Source organism: Patagioenas fasciata, chromosome 26 (assembly GCF_037038585.1).
Source record: "Patagioenas fasciata isolate bPatFas1 chromosome 26, bPatFas1.hap1, whole genome shotgun sequence".
NCBI lineage: Eukaryota > Metazoa > Chordata > Aves > Columbiformes > Columbidae > Patagioenas > Patagioenas fasciata.
Window position 1 is genome coordinate 3,097,825 of NC_092545.1, and position 20,516 is coordinate 3,118,340.

The 20,516-nt window shown below is 62.7% G+C and overlaps 4 protein-coding genes across 4 annotated transcripts; 2 read left to right on the forward strand and 2 right to left on the reverse strand.

Annotated features, from left to right (window-relative positions):
* Positions 1–112: 112 nt before the first annotated feature.
* On the forward strand, positions 113–3,449 carry VAMP8 (vesicle associated membrane protein 8). The gene is made up of 3 exons (XM_065856808.2): positions 113–206; positions 1,796–2,005; positions 3,237–3,449. Exons 1-3 carry the CDS (start codon positions 204–206, stop codon positions 3,378–3,380), a joined length of 357 nt encoding a protein of 118 aa, XP_065712880.1. The 5' UTR covers positions 113–203; the 3' UTR covers positions 3,381–3,449.
* Positions 3,450–5,542: 2,093 nt separating this feature from the next.
* Positions 5,543–7,460, reverse strand: C26H2orf68 (chromosome 26 C2orf68 homolog). Its single transcript, XM_065856761.2, has 4 exons — positions 7,248–7,460; positions 7,059–7,174; positions 5,872–5,990; positions 5,543–5,786 (listed from the first exon to the last, which is right to left on the reverse strand). Exons 1-4 carry the CDS (start codon positions 7,340–7,342, stop codon positions 5,664–5,666), a joined length of 453 nt encoding a protein of 150 aa, XP_065712833.1. The 5' UTR covers positions 7,343–7,460; the 3' UTR covers positions 5,543–5,663.
* A 60-nt stretch (positions 7,461–7,520) lies between these two features.
* USP39 (ubiquitin specific peptidase 39) lies at positions 7,521–14,437 on the forward strand. The gene is made up of 12 exons (XM_065856817.2): positions 7,521–7,998; positions 8,467–8,536; positions 8,637–8,731; positions 9,506–9,642; positions 9,719–9,871; positions 10,913–11,138; positions 12,200–12,277; positions 12,380–12,447; positions 12,531–12,862; positions 13,835–13,970; positions 14,046–14,132; positions 14,273–14,437. Exons 1-12 carry the CDS (start codon positions 7,641–7,643, stop codon positions 14,318–14,320), a joined length of 1,788 nt encoding a protein of 595 aa, XP_065712889.1. The 5' UTR covers positions 7,521–7,640; the 3' UTR covers positions 14,321–14,437.
* A 134-nt stretch (positions 14,438–14,571) lies between these two features.
* Positions 14,572–19,875, reverse strand: SFTPB (surfactant protein B). The gene is made up of 8 exons (XM_065856818.2): positions 19,778–19,875; positions 18,910–19,031; positions 18,135–18,203; positions 17,923–18,048; positions 17,102–17,200; positions 15,711–16,049; positions 14,749–14,856; positions 14,572–14,668 (listed from the first exon to the last, which is right to left on the reverse strand). The coding sequence occupies exons 1-8, from the start codon at positions 19,842–19,844 to the stop codon at positions 14,633–14,635; spliced, it is 966 nt and encodes a 321-aa protein (XP_065712890.1). The 5' UTR covers positions 19,845–19,875; the 3' UTR covers positions 14,572–14,632.
* Positions 19,876–20,516: the final 641 nt, after the last annotated feature.

A 20,516-nucleotide genomic window follows, 5' to 3' on the forward strand; every position in this document is an offset into this window, starting at 1 on the left:
CCCGGGCCCGCCCACAACCATTGGCCCCGCCCCTGTCACCCCGACCACGCCCACACCTCCCCGGCCCCGCCCCAGTCACACCTTGACCCTGCCCATACCTCCCTGGCCCCGCCCCCTGACCCCACCCCCCGCCGGTGCCGCCGCTCCCGGAAGCCCCGAGGGGGCGGGGTCAGGGGTCAACGGCGGCGGGAGCGGGACCGATCATGGTGGGACCGGGGACCCGTGGGGTTATGGGGGGACTATGGGGGGCTGGGGCGGGGCCTGGGGCTATGGGGCGGACACGGGCACCTGTGGGGCGGATAGGGCGTGTCCATGGGGGGTATAGGGGGTGCCCAGGGACATATGGGGGGGCTGGGGGACATATGGGGGGCCTGGGGGACATTATGGGGGGCTGAGGTACATTTTGGGGGGCTATAGGGTGCAGAGGGGTGCCCGGGGAGCCTATGGGGTGCTCAAGGAAGTGCCTATGGGGTGTGTGGGGTGGATACGGGGCACCTATGGGGTGTCTATGGGGTGCATATGGGGGGGCTGGGGTACATATGGGGGACTAGGGTATGTATGGGGGGGTAATAGGGTGGTGCTGGGTGCCCATAGCGCCTATAGGGTGCTCAAGGAAGTGCCTATGGGGTGGTCAGGGTGCATATAGGGTGCTTGGGGGTGCACATGTGATGTCTATGGGGTGCATATGGGGGGTCCAGGGTGCATATGAAGGGGCTGGGCTACATATGGGGGGGCTATAGGGTGCTGGCAGGTTCCCAGGGTGCCTATAGGGTGCTCAAGGAAGTGCCTATGGGGTGTATGGGGTGGTCAGGGTGCATATAGGGTGCTTGGCGGTGCACATGTGATGTCTATGGGGTGCATATGGGGGGTCCAGGGTGCATATGAAGGGGCTGGGCTACATATGGGGGGGCTATAGGGTGCTGGCAGGTTCCCAGGGTGCCTATAGGGTGCTCAAGGAAGTGCCTATGGGGTGGGTGGGGTGGACACGGGGCACCTATGGGGTGGTCAGGGGGTATATAGGAGGTGCCCAGGGGTCATATGGGGGGGTTGGGGTACATATAGGGTACGTATGGGGTGGCTGGGGGTGCTTGGGGAAGCGCTCGGGTGCATATGGGCACTGTTGGGTGCTTGGTGTTGGTATGGGGGACATATGGGGTGCCTATGGGATGTATAGGCGGTGCCTATAGGGTATATGTGAGATACCTGGGGAGTGTCTATAGGCTGTGTGTGGGGTGTCTGGGATGTTTATAGGGTGCATATAGGGTGTACACAGGGTTCCAAGGGGGTGTATTTAGTGGCTCTACAGGAGGTATATGGGGTGTCCAGGGGATGCCTATGGGGTATATATGGAGCTCCTATGGAGTGTTTATGGGGTGCCTATAGGGTTTACATGGGTTTCCAAGGGGGTGTATTTAGTGGCTCTACAGAGCGTATATGGGGTGTCCAGGGGGTGCCTATGGGGTATATATGGAGCACCTATGGGATGTTTATGGGGTGCGTCTAGGGTGTACATGGAGTATCTATAGGGTGTCTGGGGTGTTTATGAAGTGCATATGGGGTTCCCAGCGGGTATCTATAGGGTGTGTATGGGGTGTCTATAGGGTGTACATGGGGTTCCCAGGGGGTGCCTATGGGATGTATATGGGGTGCCTGGGAGGTGTCTGTGAGGTGGATATGGGGTGTGTCTGGGGTGTTTACGGGGTGCCTATAAGGTATACATGGGGTGCCCATGGGGTGTATAGGGGGTCCCTATAGGGGTCTTGGTGGCCACCTGACACCTGCCCTGTGCTGCCAGGAGAGCAGCAGGACAGGCAGCACCATGCCGGGCGGCACAGGCAGCGGTGACAGCGGTGACAGTGGTGACAGGGCCAGCGGGCGCGTGCGGGCGCTGCAGCGCGAGGTCGAGGGCGTCACCACCATCATGACGCGGAACGTGGAGCAGATCCTGGCGCGGGGGGAGAACCTGGAGCGGCTGCACAACAAGAGCCAGGACCTGGAGGCCACCGTGAGCACAGGGACACCGGGAGGGGCAGAGGGTCCCCAGGGTGGGCACAGGGTCCTCAAGGTGGCACAGGGTCCCAAGTTGGGCACAAGGTCCTTAGGGTGGGCACAGGGTCCCCACGTTGGGCACAAGGTCCTCAAGGTGGCACAGGGTCCCAAGTTGGGCACAGGGTCCTTAGGGTGGGCACAAGGTCCTCAAGGTGGCCACAGAGTCCTCAGGGTGGGCACAAAGTTCCTGAGGTGGCACCAAGTTCCTGCTTGGGCTTAAGTCCTTGGAGTGGTCCCCAAGTTGGCCACAGGGTCCCCAAGGTGACACAGTGCCTCCAAGACAGATGAGTACAGGGTCTCCAAGGTGAAAGAGGGTCCCCAAGGTGACAGAGGGTCTCCAAGATGGACACAGATCCTCAAGGTGGCTCAGGACCCCTAAGGAGTGCACAGGGTCCCCAGGCTGAGTACTGGGTCCTCAAGGTGGCCACAGGGTCCCCAGGGTGGGCACAGCATCCCTGAGGTGGCATGAGGTCTTCAAGATAGATGGACACAAGATCCCCAAGGTGGTCATAAGTTCCTCAAGGTGGCCACAGTGTCCTCAGGGTGGGCACAAGGCCCCTGAGGTGGCACCAAGTCCCTGCTTTGGCTTAAGGACCTTGGAGTGGTCCCCAAGGTGGCACAAGGTCCCCCTGGTGGCTCAGGGCTCCTGAGGCGGCACAAGGTTCCCAGAGTGCATACTGGGTCCCCAAGTTGGGTACAAGGTCCTCAAGGTGGCCACAGGGTCCCCAGGGTGACCACAGCATCCTCGGGATGGGCACAGTGTCCTTGACGTGACACTAAGTCCCTCTATGTGTATAAGGTCCTTGGGGTGGGTACGAGGTCCCCAAGGTGGCCACAGTGTCCTCAGGGTGGGTACATGGTCCCTGAGGTGGCACCAGGTCCCCAGAGAGTGGACATGGGGTTCTGGGACACCAGGTCCCTGAGGGGGCACCAGGTCCAGCTGGGCACTGGGAGTGGGGACATGGGACACTTGGGTGGCAGTGGGGTGTCCCCAAGGGCAGCAGCAGGTCTCCCTGGGGTTGCAGCAGTGCCCCCAAGGGTGACAATGGGGGTCCCCAGGGTGGCAAAATTGTCCTCAGGATGGCAGTGGGTGTCCCTGGGGTCACACCAGGTGTCCCAGGAGGGCAGTGGGGGTCCCCAGGGTGGCAGGGGGTGTCCCCACATCCCCCTGAGCGGTGTCCCCACAGTCGCAGCACTTCAAGGTGACATCGCAGAAGGTGACCCGTCGGTACTGGTGGAAGAACATGAAGCTGCTCATCATCCTCGGCCTCGTGGGTGTCATCATCCTCATCCTCATCATCCTCCTGGCCACCGGCACCATCCCCACCTAAAGCCACCCTGTCCCCCAGCTGGAACCTCCCCAGTCACCACTGTCCCCTGAGAATACAGGGGTGACAAGATGTGTGGGGCTGCATGTGTGTGGTGTGGGGACACGGGGGGACACAGGTGGGGATATAAGTGAGGACAATTGTGGGGACATAGGGGATATGAGTGGGGACACGGGACAGGTGTGGGGACATGGAGGGGGACACAGGGGAGGGTATGAGTGGGGACAGGCATGGGGACACATGTGGGGATATAAGTGGGGACAATTGTGGGGATATGAGTGGGGACACAGGAGGGGACAGACACGTGCTGTGCTGGGGGGGGCAGTGCCAGGCGGGTGCTGGTGCCAGGGAACAAAGGGCACAGTGTGGTGGCACTGCCACCCCCGTGGGGACTGCGGCAGGGGGGCTGTGGGGACACAGGAGTCCCCAGGGATGGGGGAACTCACATCTGGGGACACGTGGACCCTGAGTAGGGGGGCCGAGGGGTCCTGGCGACACAGACCCAGGGAGGGGGGACACACACAGGGTCCTGTTCTGTGGCCCCAGAGGACACCAGGTGGGGACAGGGTGGGAGGGGACACGGATGGGACCAGGACCATGGGGAGCACCGGGGGCTCCGCTGCCGCTTTCGCTTCCTGGGGTGGGGGGACAAGGGACACCCTCATCGCCACCCAGTGGTCACAGGGGGTGGCCCACATAGGACTTGCTGTGTCCCCATGTCCCAGCCTGGGGTCCCCAAATGTCCCAGTGCTGTCACCCCTGTGCGCCACATCCCCACCAGCCCCGTGTGTCCCCACATTGCCTGTGTCCCCCTGTCCTCACTGTGCCACAAACCCCATGATCTCTTTGTCCCCATTGTCCCTGTGTGGCCCGTTCCCGTGGTGTCCATGTCCCCATGTGTCCCCTCCCTGCCAGCGCCCTTGTCCCCACAGTGTCCCTTCCCTGGGGTACCCTTGTCCCCATGATCCCCTTATACTCCTGTGGTCCCTGTGTCCCTATTGTCCCCCCGGTCCCCTATATCCTCATTGTCCCCATGACGCCCCTTCCCTTCCCCCTTGTCCCCATGGTCCCTTTATCCCTGTAGTCCCCCCATGGTCCCCATGTCCCTGTAGTCCTTATGTCCCCACAGTCCCTATGTCTCTGTGGTCCCCACAACTCCACCATCCACCATCCACCTTCCCTACAGTCCCTATGTCCCCAATGTCCCATAGAATCCTGGGGACACAAGCTATAGGGACACACAGCCCTGGAGGAACACACCATAGGGACATATAGCCCCAGGGATACTATAGGGACATACAACCCCAGGGAACACACTATAGGGACATATAGCCCTGGGGACACACACACACACACTATAGGGGCAATATAGCGATGTACAGCCCCAGGGAGAGGGGGCACAGCCCTGGGGGGGCACTATAGGGACATACAGCCCGGGGCGGGGGGCGCACTATAGGGACATACACTGAACCACAGGGAGCCCAACAGGACTGGGGAGACCCTACAATAACAAACCAGCGGGAACCATTCAGGGAGACCCTACAATAAACAAGCACCAGGACTCATTTTGGGAGACCCTACAATAACAACCCAGCAGGAACATGTTTGAGGAAACCCTACAATAACAACCCATTGGGAATTATTTTGGAGAGACCCTACAATAAATAAGCACCAGGACTTGTTCTGGGAGACCCTACAATTAGAGCCATACAGGATCTATTTTGGGAGACCCTACAGTAACAAACCAGTAGGATTTGTTTTGAAAAGACCCTACAATAACAAATCAGCAGGATCAGCTGAGGGGAGACCCTACAATAACAACCCATTAGGATCCATTTTAGGAGACCCTACAATAAATAAGCACCAGGACTTGTTTCGGGAGACCCTACAATAACAAACCAGCAGGATCAGCTTAGGAGAGACCCTACAAAAACAAACCAACAGGCCCTGTTTTAGGAGACCCTACAAAAACAAACCAGCTCAACCAGCCCTGGGAACACTTGGCCTTGTCCCCAGGTGCCACCAACCTGGGGGCTGCGGGGGACAGGTGGGGGATGCAGCCCTGCCACCAAAACTGGGGACCTGGGAGGGGACCCTGGGGTGACGCCGGGGTCCCCAAGCCCCTCCCCATGCCTCAGTTTCCCCAAGCAGAGCCACTCACCAGCGCCTCGCAGCACCTTTATTGTCACCAGGCAGCGGCTGGCACTGTCCCCTGAGGGTGACACTGTCCCCAGGGGGGTGGCGGCACCCCGGGGGGGTGACACTGTCCCCGGGCTGGGGGCAGCATCACCCCGTCCCGCGGCGCTTGCTGAGCTCGTCCTGCACGCGCTGGCACAGCGCCCGCCGCAGCGGGGGCTCCAGGGGGCTCCGGGCGCAGACGCGCCGTGTCACATCCTCCGCGCTGTCCCCCTGCCACACCGTGTCACCCGGGGTGCCCAGAGCCCCCCAGCACCCCTGTAACCGCTCCCGACTCCCGGGGTGGGGGTGTCCCCACCTGGTGCACGATGACCGCAGTGATGTGCCCGTCGTCCCCCTCGTACTCCAGGCAGAAGAGCCGGGGCCCGCGGGGGTCACCGGGGGGGGGATCCTGGCTGGCGTCGCCCCCGGGACCCCCTGTGGCACCCAAACCCTCAGGGGGGAAAGTGCTCCCCCGCACCCTTGGGTGCCCCTTCCCCAGCGCTGGGTCACCCTTGGGTGCCCCCCTAGCCCCAAACACCTCTTAGGATCCCACCCTGAGGTGCCCCCCCATCTCTTGGGTGACCCCCATGCCCCAGCACCCTCTCCCCACTCATGGGGGGCCCCCCCCATGTCCCCAAGGTCCCCCCCTTTTTCTCCCCCTCCTGGGTGCCCCCCTAACCCCAAGCACCTCTCAGGATCCCACCTTGCAGTGCCCCCCACCTCTTGGGTGACCCCCATGCCCCACCCCACCCATGGGTGCCACCCCATGTCCCAGCACACCCCAAGGTCCCCCCATTATTCCCCACCCCCAGGTGCCTCCCAGATCCCAAACACCTCTTAGGACCCCACCCCACCCTGGGGTGCCCCCTCCATTCTCCAGAACTCTCCCCCCACCCTCCATGATCCCTGTGTGTCCCTTTGGTGCCCTCCCCCAGCCCCTAAACACCTCTTAGGAACCCCCCCTCCACCCCACCCATGGGTGCCCCCCATGTCCTATCATACCCCAAGGTCCCCCCCAATTCTTCCTCACCCATGGGTGCCCCCCCGGGTGTTCCCCATCCCTGTGTCACCCTTGGGTGCCCCCCAGCCCCCAAACACCTCTTAGGACCCCACCCTGGGGTGTCCCCCATCTACTAGATACCCCCATGTCCTGGCTCCCCCCCACCCAAGGTCCCCCCCATTTCTGGGGTGACCCCCATGCCCCAGCACTCTCCCCCCACCCACAGGTGTCCTCCCATTTTCCCCCACCCTTGGGTGCTCCCCCAGCCCCCAAACACCCCTTGGGAGCGCTCCCTGCTACCCTGGGGTGCGACCCCCATCTCCATCCTTCCTCGGTTGCCCCCCACCCATGGGTGCCCCCGATTCCCATTCCCCATGCGCGACCCCCCTGGGGTGCCCCCATCCTCACTGGTGTGCGCCCCTTATCCCCATTCCCCCACGGGGGCCCCTCCCACCCAGAACTGACCCCCCCAAGGGTGCCCCCACCCTCGGGTCCCCGCTCACCGGGCCGCCGTGGCCGGTACACCTGCTGGTCGGGGCGGCGGGGCCGGGGGGGCGTCGGGATGAGCCGCCCCCTCGCCCGCCCCCGTGCCTGCCGCACCGCCCGCTCGTACGCGTCCCTGCGCACCGGGGGGGAGGGTTACCAGGGGGATTTACCGGGTTACCGGGTGAAAGCCCCGCCGGTGCTGATACCTGGCGATCTGGTTGCGGCGGATGTGCCGCACGAAGCCGTGACTCATATCGAGCCGCCCACCCGGCCGGCAGCGCCAGCCCGCGCTCGTCTCCATAGCCGCCGGCACCGGAACGGCACGGCCGTTAATGGGACGCGGCCCCTTTAAAAGCCCCGCCGGCCGCCGCGGCCCCGCGCGCACGCGCCGGTGTGGGGGTGCCGCACTGCGCAGGCGCGGGAGGGGCACGGGCCGGCCCGGCGGTTGCGCGCATGCGCATTAGCGAAGGGGGCAGCGGCGCTGCTGCCGGTTGGAAGACAGCGCATGCGCACTCGGTCTCGCTGAGCGGTCTGATTCCGATCGCCCGGCGTGGCCCCGCCCCCCGGTGTGGCCCCGCCCCCGCCGCGCGCTGTGCGGGATGTCGAGCCGCGGGAAACGGGAGCGGGAGACCCGGGCGGCCCCGCGGGGCGGGGGCTCCTCCTCATCATCATCATCATCATCATCGTCAGCAGCAGCGCGGGGGTCGTCGCGGAGCCGCCGGGACGGGGACACGGAGCGTTCCCGGGGGCGGCGGGAGGCGGAGCGGGAGCGCGGGCGGCGGGAGGCGGCGGAACCGGGCCAGGCCCTCCCGCTGCCGGTGGATCCCGCGCGGATCAAGCGGGAGCCGGGGACCGGGACCGGCTCCTCGGGGGTTTCCGCAGCCCCCGCCGGCCCCGTGCGGGTGAAGCGGGAGCGGGAGCCTGATGGTGACTCTGACCCGGAGCCCGAGCCCACCGGTGCGGACCGGGAGAGCGGGGGGGCGGGGGCACCGGGGCTGAGCCGGGATCCCGGTCTGGGGAGGCAGGGGTGGCACCGGGGGTACTTAGCGGGGGGACATTTGCTCTGTCTCTGACACGAGACGTCACCCTCGTGCTAACGGGCCCCTTGTGACCGCCCCCCCCCATTAACAATCCTCCTTCATTAATGACAACCCTCATTAACAACCCCCCTGTTTGTTAACGAACCCCTTTGCTCATGATCCCCCCTTCATTAATGATCCCCCTTCGTTAACAATTTCCCTCTTTGCTAATGACCCTGCTCTTTATTAATGCCCCTATTTGTTAATGACACCCCCTTGCTAATGAGCCCCCATTTGTTAACAACCCCCTTCTTTGCTAATGCTCCCCCTCTTAATTAATGATCCCTCATTTTCATTAATGACCCCCCCCTGTATATTAATGCCCCCCCGTTAATTACCGCCCCAGTGCGCTATGGGCGGTTCGACCCTGAGGACCAGCGCAGCCGCCACTGCCCCTACCTGGACACCATCAACAAGTGAGTGCGGGGGGCGGGTTGGGGTCCCCGGTGATTCCCCCTGTCCCCAAAGGTCCCCCCTGTCCCCGGGGGTCCCCCCCAAAGCTGTGTCCTCCACCAGGAGCGTCCTGGACTTTGACTTCGAGAAGCTCTGCTCCATCTCACTGTCCCACATCAACGTCTACGCCTGCCTGGTCTGCGGGAAGTACTTCCAGGGTGAGCCCCGGGGACACCAGGGACATCTGGGGACAGGGGTGGTGTGGGAGGATGTGGGGACAGCCAGGGGCTGGGTTGGTGTGGGAGGGGACACCAAGGGACAGGGATGCCATTGGGAGTGGGGACTTGGGTACAGCCAGGGGCTACTGTGCTGCTGGGGAGGACACTGGGGACACCCAGGGACGGGGTGAGCTGAGGGGGACACTAGGGACACCCAGGGACAGGGATGAACTGAGGGGGATACTGGGGACACCCAGGGACAAGGGTGGTGCTGGGGGACACTGGGGACACCCAGGGACAGAGGTGAGCTGAGGGGGACATGGGAACACCCAGGGACAGGGATGAGCGGAGAGGGACACCCAGGGACAGGAGTGGTGTGGGGGGACACTGGGGACACTCAGGGACAGGGGTGGTGCTGAGGGTCACTGGGGACACCCAGGGACAGGGATGAGCTGAGGGGGACATGGGGACAGTCAGTGACTGGGGTGCTGCCCAAGAGGGGACAGCCAGGGACTGGTTTGCTGCTGGGGAGGTGATGGGGGCGCCTGGGGACAGGAGTGGTGTGGGGGAACATGGGGAACACCTGGGGACACAGGTGCTGCTGGGGGGGGACACAGGGACCCTCGGGAGGACATAAGCCACCCCCAGATTTGGGTGGGGGGAACTCACCTCTGTCCCACCTCCACCTTCTCACGCCTTCCCCGTCCCACTTCCCTCCTTCTGGGGTCTCCTGACCCCCCAAACATCCCCTCCATGTGTCCCCTGTCCCCACAGGCCGCGGGCTGAAGTCCCACGCCTACATCCACAGCGTCCAGCTCAGCCACCACGTCTTCCTCAACCTCCACACCCTCAAGTTCTACTGCCTGCCCGACAACTACGAGATCATCGACTCCTCGCTGGAGGACATCACGGTGTGGGGGGTGACGCAGCCACCCCGGGGAGTTCGAGTGTCCACCCCTGTTGTCCTGACCGCGGGTCTCTCCACAGTATGTGCTGAAGCCGACGTTCACGGCGCAGCAGATCGCCAACCTGGACCGGCAGGCCAAGCTGTCCCGCGCCTACGACGGCACCACGTACCTGCCCGGCATCGTGGGGCTCAACAACATCAAAGCCAACGACTACGCCAACGCCGTGCTGCAGGTACCGTGGGGACAGTGGGGCTGGAGAAGCCACTCAAGATCATCGAGTCCAACCATAACCCACCCCCGGCACTGCCCCATGTCCTGAGAACCTCACGTCCGTCTGTCCAGCCCTCCAGGGATGGTGACTCCAGCACTGCCCTGGGCAGCCTGTTCCAATGCCCCACAGCCCTTTGGGGAAGAAATTGTTCCTAAATCCAACCTCAACCTCCCCTGGGCAACTTGAGGCTGTTTCCTCTGCTCCTGGCACTTGTTCCTGGGGAGCAGAGCCCGACCCCCCTGGCTCCAAGCTCCTTTCAGGCAGTTCAGAGATCAGAAGGTCTCCCCTCAGCTCCTGTTCTCCAGCTGAACCCCCAGCTCCCTCAGCCGCTCCCATCACACTTGTGCTCCAGCCCCTCACCAGCTCCGTTCCCTTCTCTCCACTCGCTCCAGCACCTCAAGGGCTTTCATGAGGCGATCCCGCCACCCCTGGTGCCACCATTTTGAGCCCTGGGGTGATTTTGGTGCCGTCATTTTGAGCCCTGAGCTGAGGGGCCCAGAACTGCCCCCAGGATTTGAGGTTTTTCCTCCCCAGGTCCCAGCACAGGTTCGGTCGCTGCCCTGGGCCTGCTGGCCACACCGTGCTGGTCCCAACCAGGATGCTGGTGGCCTCTTGGCCACCTGGGCACACACTGGCTCATGTTCAGCCGCTGGCACCAACACCCCAGCTCCTTTTCCAGCTGCTCTTCCTCAGCTGCAGCGTTCATGGGGTTGTTGTGGCCCAAGCGCAGGACCCGGCACTTGGCCTCGTTGAACCTCAGGCAATTGGCCTCAGCCCATTGATCCAGCCGGGCCAGACCCCTCTGTGGAGCCTCCTGCCCTCACAGATCAACACTGCACCCAACTCGGTGTCATCTGCAACACTACTGAGGGTGCACTTGATCCCCTCGTCCAGATCATTGATAAGGAGATTAAACAGAACCACCCCAGCGGTGGGATTCATTTTTGGGGTGAAAACCCCCCAAAACCTCACCCCGGGGTGCTCCCGGCTCCTCTCCCACAGGCCTTGTCCAACGTCCCGCCGCTGCGGAATTATTTTTTGGAGGAGGACAATTACGGGCGGATCCAGCGCCCGCCCGGGGACGTGATGTTCCTGCTGGTGCAGCGGTTCGGGGAGCTCATGCGGAAGCTCTGGAACCCCCGGAATTTCAAAGCCCACGTCTCTCCCCACGAGATGCTCCAGGCCGTGGTGCTCTGCAGCAAGAAGAACTTCCAGATCACCAAGCAAGGTGAGGAACGGGGTGAAGGAAACAACCAGAGAGTCATGGTCAATGGGGCAGAGTCCAGTTGAGGCCTGTGTCCAGTGCAGCGCCTCAGGGGTCAGTACTGGGGCCGGTATTGTTCAATATATTCATCAATGATTTGGATGAGGGAATAGAGTGACTGTCAGCAAGTTTGCTGGTGACACCAAGCTGGGAGGAGTGGTGACACTGGAAGCTGTGCTGCCATCAGAGACCTGGACAGGCTGGAGAGTTGGGCAGGGAAAAACTGAATGAAATAGAACAAGGGCAAGTGTAGAGTCTTGAATGTGGGCAGGAACAACCCCAGGTTCCAGTGTAAGTTGGGGAATGAGCTATTAGAGAGCAGTGTAGGGGAAAGGGACCTGGGGGTCCTGGGGACAGCAGGGTGACCATGAGCCAGCACTGGGCCCTTGTGGCCAGGAAGGCCAATGGTACCTGGGGTGGATTAGAAGGGGGTGGTCAGTAGGTCAGAGAGGTTCTCCTGCCTCTCTGCTCTGCCCTGGGGAGACCACACCTGGAATATTGTGTCCAGTTGTGGCCCCTCAGCTCCAGAAGGACAGGGAACTGCTGCAGAGAGTCCAGCGCAGGGCAACCAAGATGCTGAAGGGAGTGGAGCATCTCCCGTGTGAGGAAAGGCTGAGGGAGCTGGGGCTCTGGAGCTGGAGAAGAGGAGACTGAGGGGGGACCTCATTCATGTTTACAGAGATCTAAAGGGGCAGTGTCAGGAGGATGGAGCCAGGCTCTTCTGGGTGACAACCAGTGACAGGACAAGGGGCAATGGGTGCAAACTCGAACACTGTAGGTTCTGCTTAAATTTGAGAAGAAACTTGTTCCTGGTGAGGGTGGCAGAGCCTGGCCCAGGCTGCCCAGGGAGGTTGTGGAGTCTCCTTCTCTGCAGACATTCAAACCCGCCTGGACACCTTCCTGTGGAACCTCAGCTGGGTGTTCCTGATCCATGGGGGGATTGCACTGGATGAGCTTTACAGGATTGTGGGGGGGGACACGCTGGATCTGTCCCCGCCTGGTTCTGATGGACCTTCTGGTTTCAGGTGACGGGGTGGAATTCCTGTCCTGGTTCCTCAACGCGCTGCACTCGGCCCTGGGCGGCACCAAGAGGAAGAAGAAGAGTGAGCGGAGGGCAATGAAGGCCCCTAATTCCCTTGGGACACCCCATGGGGTGATGCTTGTCACCCCTGGTGTCCCCCCACAACATCATTCTGTCCCCGCAGCCATCGTCACCGACGTCTTCCAGGGCTCCATGCGCATCTTCACCAAGAAGCTGCCTCACCCGGATCTGGTGAGTCCAAGGAAGGGTCATGGGGGGGTTCTGACCCCAAGGGGGTGTCCCCAAGGTCCCCCGCTGAGCCCTGTGTCCCGCAGCCAGCCGAGGAGAAGGCGCAGCTCCTGCAGAACGCCGAGTACCAGGAGATGATGGTGGAATCCACCTTCATGTACCTGACGCTGGACCTGCCCACCGCCCCGCTCTACAAGGACGAGAAGGAGCAGCTCATCATCCCCCAGGTCCCGCTCTTCAGCATCTTGGCCAAGTTCAACGGCGTCACCGAGAAGGAGTACAAGACCTACAAGGAGAACTTCCTCAAGCGCTTCCAGCTCACCAAGCTGCCCCCCTACCTCATCTTCTGCATCAAGCGCTTCACCAAGAACAACTTCTTCGTGGAGAAGAACCCCACCATCGTCAACTTCCCCATCACGTGAGCGCCAAAGGACATTGGGGGGGTGCTTGAGGTCCCTCTGTCCCCTTTCCCTGCACCCTCTTGGGGGTCTGGAAGGATCTAGGAGGGGGTTGGAGGCACTTGGTGGGAGGGAAGCATCTAGAAGGGGTTTGGAAGCAGCTAGAAGGGGTTCGTAGGCATTTAAGATGGGTTCATAGGCATCTAAGAGGAGTTTGTAGGCATCTAGAAGGGGTTTGGAAGCAACTAGAAGGGGTTCGTAGGCATCTAAGATGGGTTCATAGGCATCTAAGAGGAGTTTGTAGGCATCTAGAAGGGGTTTGTAGGCATCTGGAAGGGGTTTGGAAGGATATAGGAAGGGTTTGGAACCATCTGTCATGGGCTGAAAGCATCTTGGGAAGGTATTAAAGCACCAAAGAGGGGTTTGAGAGTATCGAGGTGGGGGCATTGAAATAATCTAGGGAGAGATTGAGAACATCTAGGAGGGGTGTGAAAGAATTGGGGGGGGTTGGAAGCATCTAGGAGGGATTTGTAAGCATCTAGAAGGTGTTGGAAACATCTTAGGGGGGCTTTGGAAGCATCTAGGATGGGGTTTGTAGGCATCTAGAAGGTGTTTGGAGCATCTAGGAGGGGTTTGGAAGCATCTAGGAGGGGTTTGGAACCATACGTGATGGGTTGGAAGCATCTTGGGGGGCATTGGAGGCATCTAAGAGGGCTTTAGAAGCATCTCAGGGGGATTTGGAAGCATCTGGGGGGGTTGGAAGCATCTGGGGGGGGTTACAAGCATCTAGGGGGGTTTGGAGGCATCATGGGGGGATTGTGGGCATCTGGGGAGGGTTTGGAAGCATCTGGGCGGGGTTTAGAAGCATCTGGGGAAGGTTTGGAAGCATCTGGGGGGTTGAAGGCCTCTGGGGGAGGTTGGAGCCATCTGTGGCAGGGCTGGAAACAGCTGGGGGGGTTTGGAAGCATTTGGGGGGGTTTGGGTGTCCCCAGGAACGTGGACCTGCGCGAGTACCTGTCGGAGGAGGTGCAGGCCGCCCACGCCAACACCACCTACGACCTGATCGCCAACATCGTGCACGACGGGAAACCCTCCGAGGGCTCCTACCGCATCCACGTGCTGCACCACGTGAGTGTCCCCACCCCCGTGTCACCCCCACTGTCACCCCCCTATCACCCCAGTGTCACCGCTGTCCCCGCGCAGGGCACCGGGAAGTGGTACGAGCTGCAGGACCTGCAGGTCACCGACATCCTGCCCCAGATGATCACCCTCTCGGAGGCCTACATCCAGGTGACACGTGTCCCCCAGAAGTTGTCCCCTTGTCTCCCCCCAAGTTGTCCCCTTGTCTCCCCCCAAGTTGTCCCCTTGTCTCCCCCAGTTGTCCCCTTGTCTCCGCCAATTGTCCCCTTGTCACCCCAACAATTCTGCAGATCTGGAAGCGGCGCGAGGAGGACGAGACAAACCAACAAGGCGCTTGAGGACCCCCCTGGGGACACCCCCTCCCCCTGGGGACACCCAACCCCCGCCTGGGGACACCAAGACATCCCCCATGGTGTCCCCCCCTCCCCAATTAAACCCCCGCTCTATTTTTGTCACCGGTTTCCGCTTTCGCTCCTTTTTGGGGCACGGGGGGAGGTCGTGGTTTTCACAGATTCTGGCAGGTGACAAAACCCGCCTGTTTTCCGAGAAAAATGTCACCCCCACCCTGTCACCGCCCCCCGAAAACTTGGGGAAACTGAGGCAGGGCGGCTTCCAAGCTTTATTGGGGGGCCGGGGGTCCTCGTTGTCCCCTACAGCCAAACGTGCTCCTGGCAGTGCTGCAGGGCCTGGGGACAGCAAGAGGGGACAGGTGGGTGACAGGGCCCCCCCGTGACCCCTCTGTCCCCACCCCGTGTCCCCAGCTGACCTGGCAGCGGCGCGCAGCTGCGGGGCTGGAGCACCAGTAGGTCGGACCCAGGGCGCAGGGTCCCCAGTTTGGGGACAGTGCGGGGACGGGGTGGCCTTGGCCTGGGTCCTGCAGGAGGGACATGAGGGTCAGGGTGAGGACACCCCCAGGACTCCCCATCCCAGGGTTGGAGTGGCCTCAGTGTGTCCCCAGGGCCTGTGACACCCTTTGGGTCCCCAGCATGTCCCTTGGGGCTGTGACAGTCCCAAATGTGTCCCTTGAGCCTGTGACGCCCTGGAGTGTGTCCCCAGGGCCTGTGACACCTTTTAGATCCCCAGCATGTCCTCTGGGGCTCTGACAGTTCCGAATGTGTCCCTTGGGGCTGTGACACCCCAGATTGTGTCCCCTGAACCTATGACACCCTTTGTGTCCCCAGCATGTCCCTTGGGGCTGTGACACCCCAGATTGTGTCCCCAGGGCCTGTGACACCCTTTGGGTCCCCAACATGTCCCCAGGGCCTGTGACACCCTTTGTGTCCCTAGCATGTCCCCTTGGGGCTGTGACACCCTGGAGTGTGTCCCAGAGTCTGTGACACCCTTTGGGTCCCCAGCATGTCCCCTTGGAGCTGTGACACCCTGGAGTGTGTCCCCAGGGTTGTGACACCCCAGGATGTGTCCCCAGGGCCTGTGACACTCTTTGGATCCCCAGCATGTCCCTCGGGGCTGTGACACCCCAGATTGTGTCCCCAGGGCCTGTGACACCCTTTGGATCCCCAGCATGTCCCTCGGGGCTGTGACACCCTGGAGTGTGTCCCCAGGGTTGTGACACCCCAGGATGTGTCCCCAGGGCCTGTGACACCCTTTGTGTCCCCAGCATGTCCCCTTGGGTACCCTGTCACCCCACTGGGGACCTTCACACACATCCCCAGCCCTCCCCCTGCCGCGCCACGCCAGTGCCACCCCATCCCCTGTCCCCTCGCTCACCTCGCTGCCCGCACAACCGGCCAGCGCGGCCGCGGTGACCTCGCGGTGCCGCCGGGGAGGTGCCAGCTCAGGGGGCGCCGCGGGGCCGTCCCCTTCGCGACAGGCCAGCAGCAGGTGGCACAGCAGCCGTGGCGCCACGCGGCCCAGCAGCCCCTCCAGCGCCAGCGCCGCGTAGCGCCCGGCCAGGCACTGGCACGCGCCGGCCAGCACCACCGGCAGCACCCGGCACAGCCCCGCCGCCACCTTCGCCACGCGCTCCGTGGGGACAGCGGCCTTGACGCGGGACAGGAACGTGCGGCACAGCCAGCACAGCGGCATGGGCACGGGTAGGGAGGACACCTGCGGGAGGGCGTTCACTCTGGAGCCTAATGGTGGGGTCATGCCCATGGAGATCCCCATAGAATCGCCCACAGAGATACACATGCCCACACAGATGTCCATGGAGATGCCCACAGAAACACCCACGGGGATGCCCAAGGTGCCCATGTAGGTGCCCGTGTCATTGCCCACGGAGATGCCCACAGAGACACTGTGTCCATGCCCATGGAGATGCCCACAGAGAAGTCCACGCCACAAAGATGCCCACAGAAACACCCACATAGATGCCCACAGAAACACCCACATAGATGCCCACAGAAACACCCACATAGATGCCCATGTCTATGCCTAAGCCCACAGAGACACCCACAGAGCCACCCATGTCTGTGCCCACAGAGACAGCCATGTCCATGCCCATGGAGATGCCCACAGAGACACTCATGTCCACAGAAACACCCGTGTGGATGCCACAAAGATGCCCGTGCCCGTGGAGATGGCCAAGTCTACGCATGTCCATGCCCACAGGGATGTCCACAGAAATGCCCATGGAGATGCCCACTCCATGCCCACAGATGCACCCACGTGCCCATGGAGATGCCCATGCCCACATAGATACCCACAGAGACACCCATGTCCATGTCCATGGCCATGTAGATACCCACAGAGATGCCCATGGAAATGCCACAAAGACACCCATGGAGATGCCCGTGCCCATATATGTGCCCATAGAGAAGTCCATGGAGTCACCCATGCAGATGACCATAGAGACACCCATGGAGATACCCATGCCCACAGAGATGCCCACAGTGATGGCCATGTCCATGCCCACGTAGATGCCCACAGAGTTGTCCATGTCCATGGAGTTTCCCACCAAGATGCCAATGGAGATGCCCACAGAGACACCCGTGTCCATGCCCATGGAGATGCCCACAGAGTTGTCCATGTCCGTGGAGATGCCCATGGGGACACCCATGTCTGTGCCCACATCCCTGCCCATGTCACCACCCCTGTACCCATCCATGTCCCCATGGTGTCCCACAGCCCCAGTGCTGATGTCCCCATCACCCTCATACCTGCAGATGGGTGCTGAGTGTCCCCAGGGGGGACAGGGCCAGGTCCCCCCCCGGCTGCCCCGGGCACAGCTCCAGGCGGGCACAGACGGCCGAGGGCTTCTGGGGGGACACCCGGCATGGGGACCCTGCGGTGACCCGGGGCATGGTGTCCCCAACACCCCAGGTGTCCCCAGCACCCCCAGCTGTCCCTGGATGGACAGTGGCTGCAGCACCCAAAGGTGTCCCCCACTGACACAGTGTCCCCAAACCCTCCAGCACCATGAGGTGTCCCTGAGCACCCCTAAGGTGTCCCTGACCCCCCCAACACCTCAAATGTCCCCAGCTGGCATGATGTCCCCAAGCCCCCCCAGCACTCCAAGGTGTCCCCTGCTGGCGTGGTGTCCACAAGCACCCCTGAGGTGTCCCCCATGGGGACATGGGGGATGAGGGGATGTGGGGAAATGGGGGACTGGGGACACTGGGACATGGGGGACATTGGAAGATGGGGAACATGGGGGACATTGGGAGATGGGGATGTGGGGAATGAGGGGACATGGGAGAATGGGGACATGGGTGAATGGGGACACGGTGTCCCCAAGCACCCTGAGGTGTCCCCAGCTGGCACGGTGTCCCCAAACCACCAGAATCTCAAAGTGTCCCCAAACACCCCAAGTCCCCAATGTCCCCAGCACCCTGAAGTGTCTCCCACAAATATGGTGTCCCCAAACCCCTCCTCCCAGCACCCTGAGGTGTCCCCAGCTGGTACAGTGTCCCCCAGGACCCCAAGGTGTCCCCAGCTGTCACGATGTCCCCTGTCCCCCAGCACCCCGGGTGTCACTCACGAGGTGGCCCTCGATGTCGGTGAGGAGCAGGCTGAGGTACTGGTGCACCAGGTTCTGGCACGGTGTCACCATGGTGGGGACGGGCAGCGCCGCGCACTCCTGCCGCAGGAACCCCTCCACGGCCACCTGCGCACGCAGCCACCGTGGCACCCGCGGTGACACCCACGGTGACACTCGTCACCCGCCCCTTCCCCACCCGGTCCCCTGGGCACCTTGGTGGCCGACTCGTTGGCCATGCGGATGAGGAGGGTGACGATCTGCTGGCAGTCGGCGCACACGTCCTGAGAGAGGTGGCATGGGGACATGGGGACGTGTGACGTGGGGACGTACGGCATGGGGTGTAGGATGTGGGGACATGAACTCGGGGGCAGAGGGAGAGGTGGGGTGGGGATGTAGGGACATGGAGTGTGGGGACATACACGTGAGGCATGGGGAGATGGGGGACATTGGGAGGTGGGGGACATGGAAGAATGGGGACATGGGGACATTGGGAGATGGGGACATGGGGGATGAGGGGACAAGGGGACATGAGTGAATGGGGACATGAGGACATGGGGGCCATTGGGAGATGGGAACACGGGGGATGAGGGGACATGGGGGACATTGGGAGATGGGGGACATAGGGACATGAGGACATGGGAGACATTGGGAGGTGGGAGACATGGAGTCATGGGGACATGAGGACATGGGGGACATTGGAAGATGGGGAACATGGGGGACATTGGGGGATGGGGATGTGAGGATGAGGGGACAAGAGGACATGGGGAAATGGGGAAATGGGGGACTGGGAACACTGGGACATGAGGGAGATTGGGAGATGGGGGACATGGGGACATGGGGAGATGGGGAACAGGGGGGTGTATGGGGACATACAAGAGGGTCATGGGGAAAAAGGGAGGGGGTGTGGGGCCACGTGGGGGCCGTGGGGACATGTGGGAGCCATGGGGACATGTGGGGCCGTGGGGCCAGGCGGGTTGTGGGTCTCACCGTGTCGGGGGGCGCCCAGGCCAGGGCGCAGCGCCCCAGGGCCCTGCAGCGCAGCGCCGACTCCCAGCTCTGGCACCAGGCGGAGGGGGGCAGCCCACAGCCCCCCCCCGGGGCTCCCAGCCCTGTGGTCACCGTCAGCACCGGCCACCCCCCCGGCCGCACGGGGACCCAGGCGTCCGGGGACTCCCACCCAATAACCACCCCAGGTGCCCCATCCCACCCCAAAACTCCAAGAGGGACCCAGGTGTCCAGGACCCTCACCCGAGGGCCCCTCCCATCTTCAAGAGGGGACTCAGGTGCCCGGGCTCCCCACCCCAATTTCCCCCCAGGTGCCCCACTCCACCCCCAGCCCCCATGGGTGGACCCAGGTGTCCGGGAATCCCCCACCCAAGGGTTCCCCCACCTCTTTGAGAGGGGACCCAGGCATCCGGGAACGCCCCAACACCCATTCCTCCCCCCCAGGTGCCCCACCCCAGCCCTGGCTCCCACGGGCAGGACCCACGTGTCCGGGAACCCCCCACCCCAATGTACACCTCCCATCCCACCCCAAGATACCAAGAAGGGACCCAGGCATCCGGGACCCCCCACCCAAGGCCCCCCCCGTCACTTTCAAGAGGGGACCCAGGCGTCCGGGTCCTTCACCCCCAACGTGGGTCCCCCCTCACCCCAGCCCTGAGGAGGGTCCTCCCACCCCACCATAGGTCCATGGGGGGAGCACCCAACTTTTTTGGGGGTACCCAAGTCTGGAGGAGCACCCAGCTTTGGAGACACACCCCAGCTTTACAGGGGCACCCAGATCTGGGGGGGCAGCCAAGTCTGGGGTGGTTCCCAGCTTTGGGGACACCCCCCAGCTCTGGGGGGCCCCTACCTGAGGTGGCACAGAGCAGGGCGAGGAGCAGGGCCCGCGTGGGTGACGGTGACGGTGACAGTGCCATGGTGGCGCTGGCACGGCCGGACCCCGCTGCCTCTTATAGCCCCGGCGGGGGGGCGGCCGCTGGGCCGGTGCCAGCACCATGGGGACACGGGGACACTGGGAGGTGCCACCCTGTCCCCCACCCTATGGTCCTGCCACTGTTCCCACAGCCCCATGTGCCCCATGGACATGTCCCCTTTGGGGTCCCCATCCCACCCCGGTGCCCCTGTAGGGACAGACACGGTGCCACCCCTGCGGTGACAAAGACTTTATTGAGGGCCGGGGTGGCACAGGGGACAGCGCAGGGGGACAGCGCAGGGGGACGTTGGTGACATCGGGTGCCCTTGGAGCTGGCTGGTCCCTGAAGGGGCAGAGGTGGCAGTGGGGACAGGGCATACCCGGGCATTGTGTCCCCATGTCCCTGGCCCCCTTGTTATCCCCATGTCACCATAACACTGTGTCCCATGTCCCCCCCACATTCCCATGGCCCCCAATGGCCCCATGTCCCATACCCCCAATGTCCCCCTGCCCCTCCACTCATGCTCACATCCTCAAGCCCCCATGACTCCCCTTGTCCCCATACCCCCACATCCCATGTCCTCCATGTCCCCAAACCCCCATGTCCCCCCAAATCCCCACGTCTCCCCATAACCTCCTGTCCTCCCATGCTCCCCCTACACCCCCCTTGTCCCCA

Bases quoted from the DNA above. Each gene is read 5' to 3' on its own strand.
- VAMP8 (XM_065856808.2), top strand. The intron at 2,006-3,236 runs GTGAGCACAGGG...GTGTCCCCACAG, and splicing joins GCCAGGACCTGGAGGCCACC to TCGCAGCACTTCAAGGTGAC.
- C26H2orf68 (XM_065856761.2), bottom strand. From the start codon at position 7,342: ATGGAGACGAGCGCGGGCTGGCGCTGCCGGCCGGGTGGGCGGCTCGAT. The intron at 5,991-7,058 runs GTGAGCGGGGAC...TGGGTGCCACAG, and splicing joins GTACCGGCCACGGCGGCCCG to GGGGTCCCGGGGGCGACGCC. The intron at 5,787-5,871 runs GTGGGGACACCC...ACGGTGTGGCAG, and splicing joins CTGCGGTCATCGTGCACCAG to GGGGACAGCGCGGAGGATGT.
- USP39 (XM_065856817.2), top strand. From the start codon at position 7,641: ATGTCGAGCCGCGGGAAACGGGAGCGGGAGACCCGGGCGGCCCCGCGG. The intron at 9,643-9,718 runs GTGTGGGGGGTG...GTCTCTCCACAG, and splicing joins CCTCGCTGGAGGACATCACG to TATGTGCTGAAGCCGACGTT. The intron at 12,863-13,834 runs GTGAGCGCCAAA...GGGTGTCCCCAG, and splicing joins ATCGTCAACTTCCCCATCAC to GAACGTGGACCTGCGCGAGT.
- SFTPB (XM_065856818.2), bottom strand. From the start codon at position 19,844: ATGGCACTGTCACCGTCACCGTCACCCACGCGGGCCCTGCTCCTCGCC. The intron at 19,032-19,777 runs GTAGGGGCCCCC...CGGTGACCACAG, and splicing joins CCTGCTCTGTGCCACCTCAG to GGCTGGGAGCCCCGGGGGGG. The intron at 16,050-17,101 runs GTATGAGGGTGA...GCCCTCCCGCAG, and splicing joins CACTCAGCACCCATCTGCAG to GTGTCCTCCCTACCCGTGCC.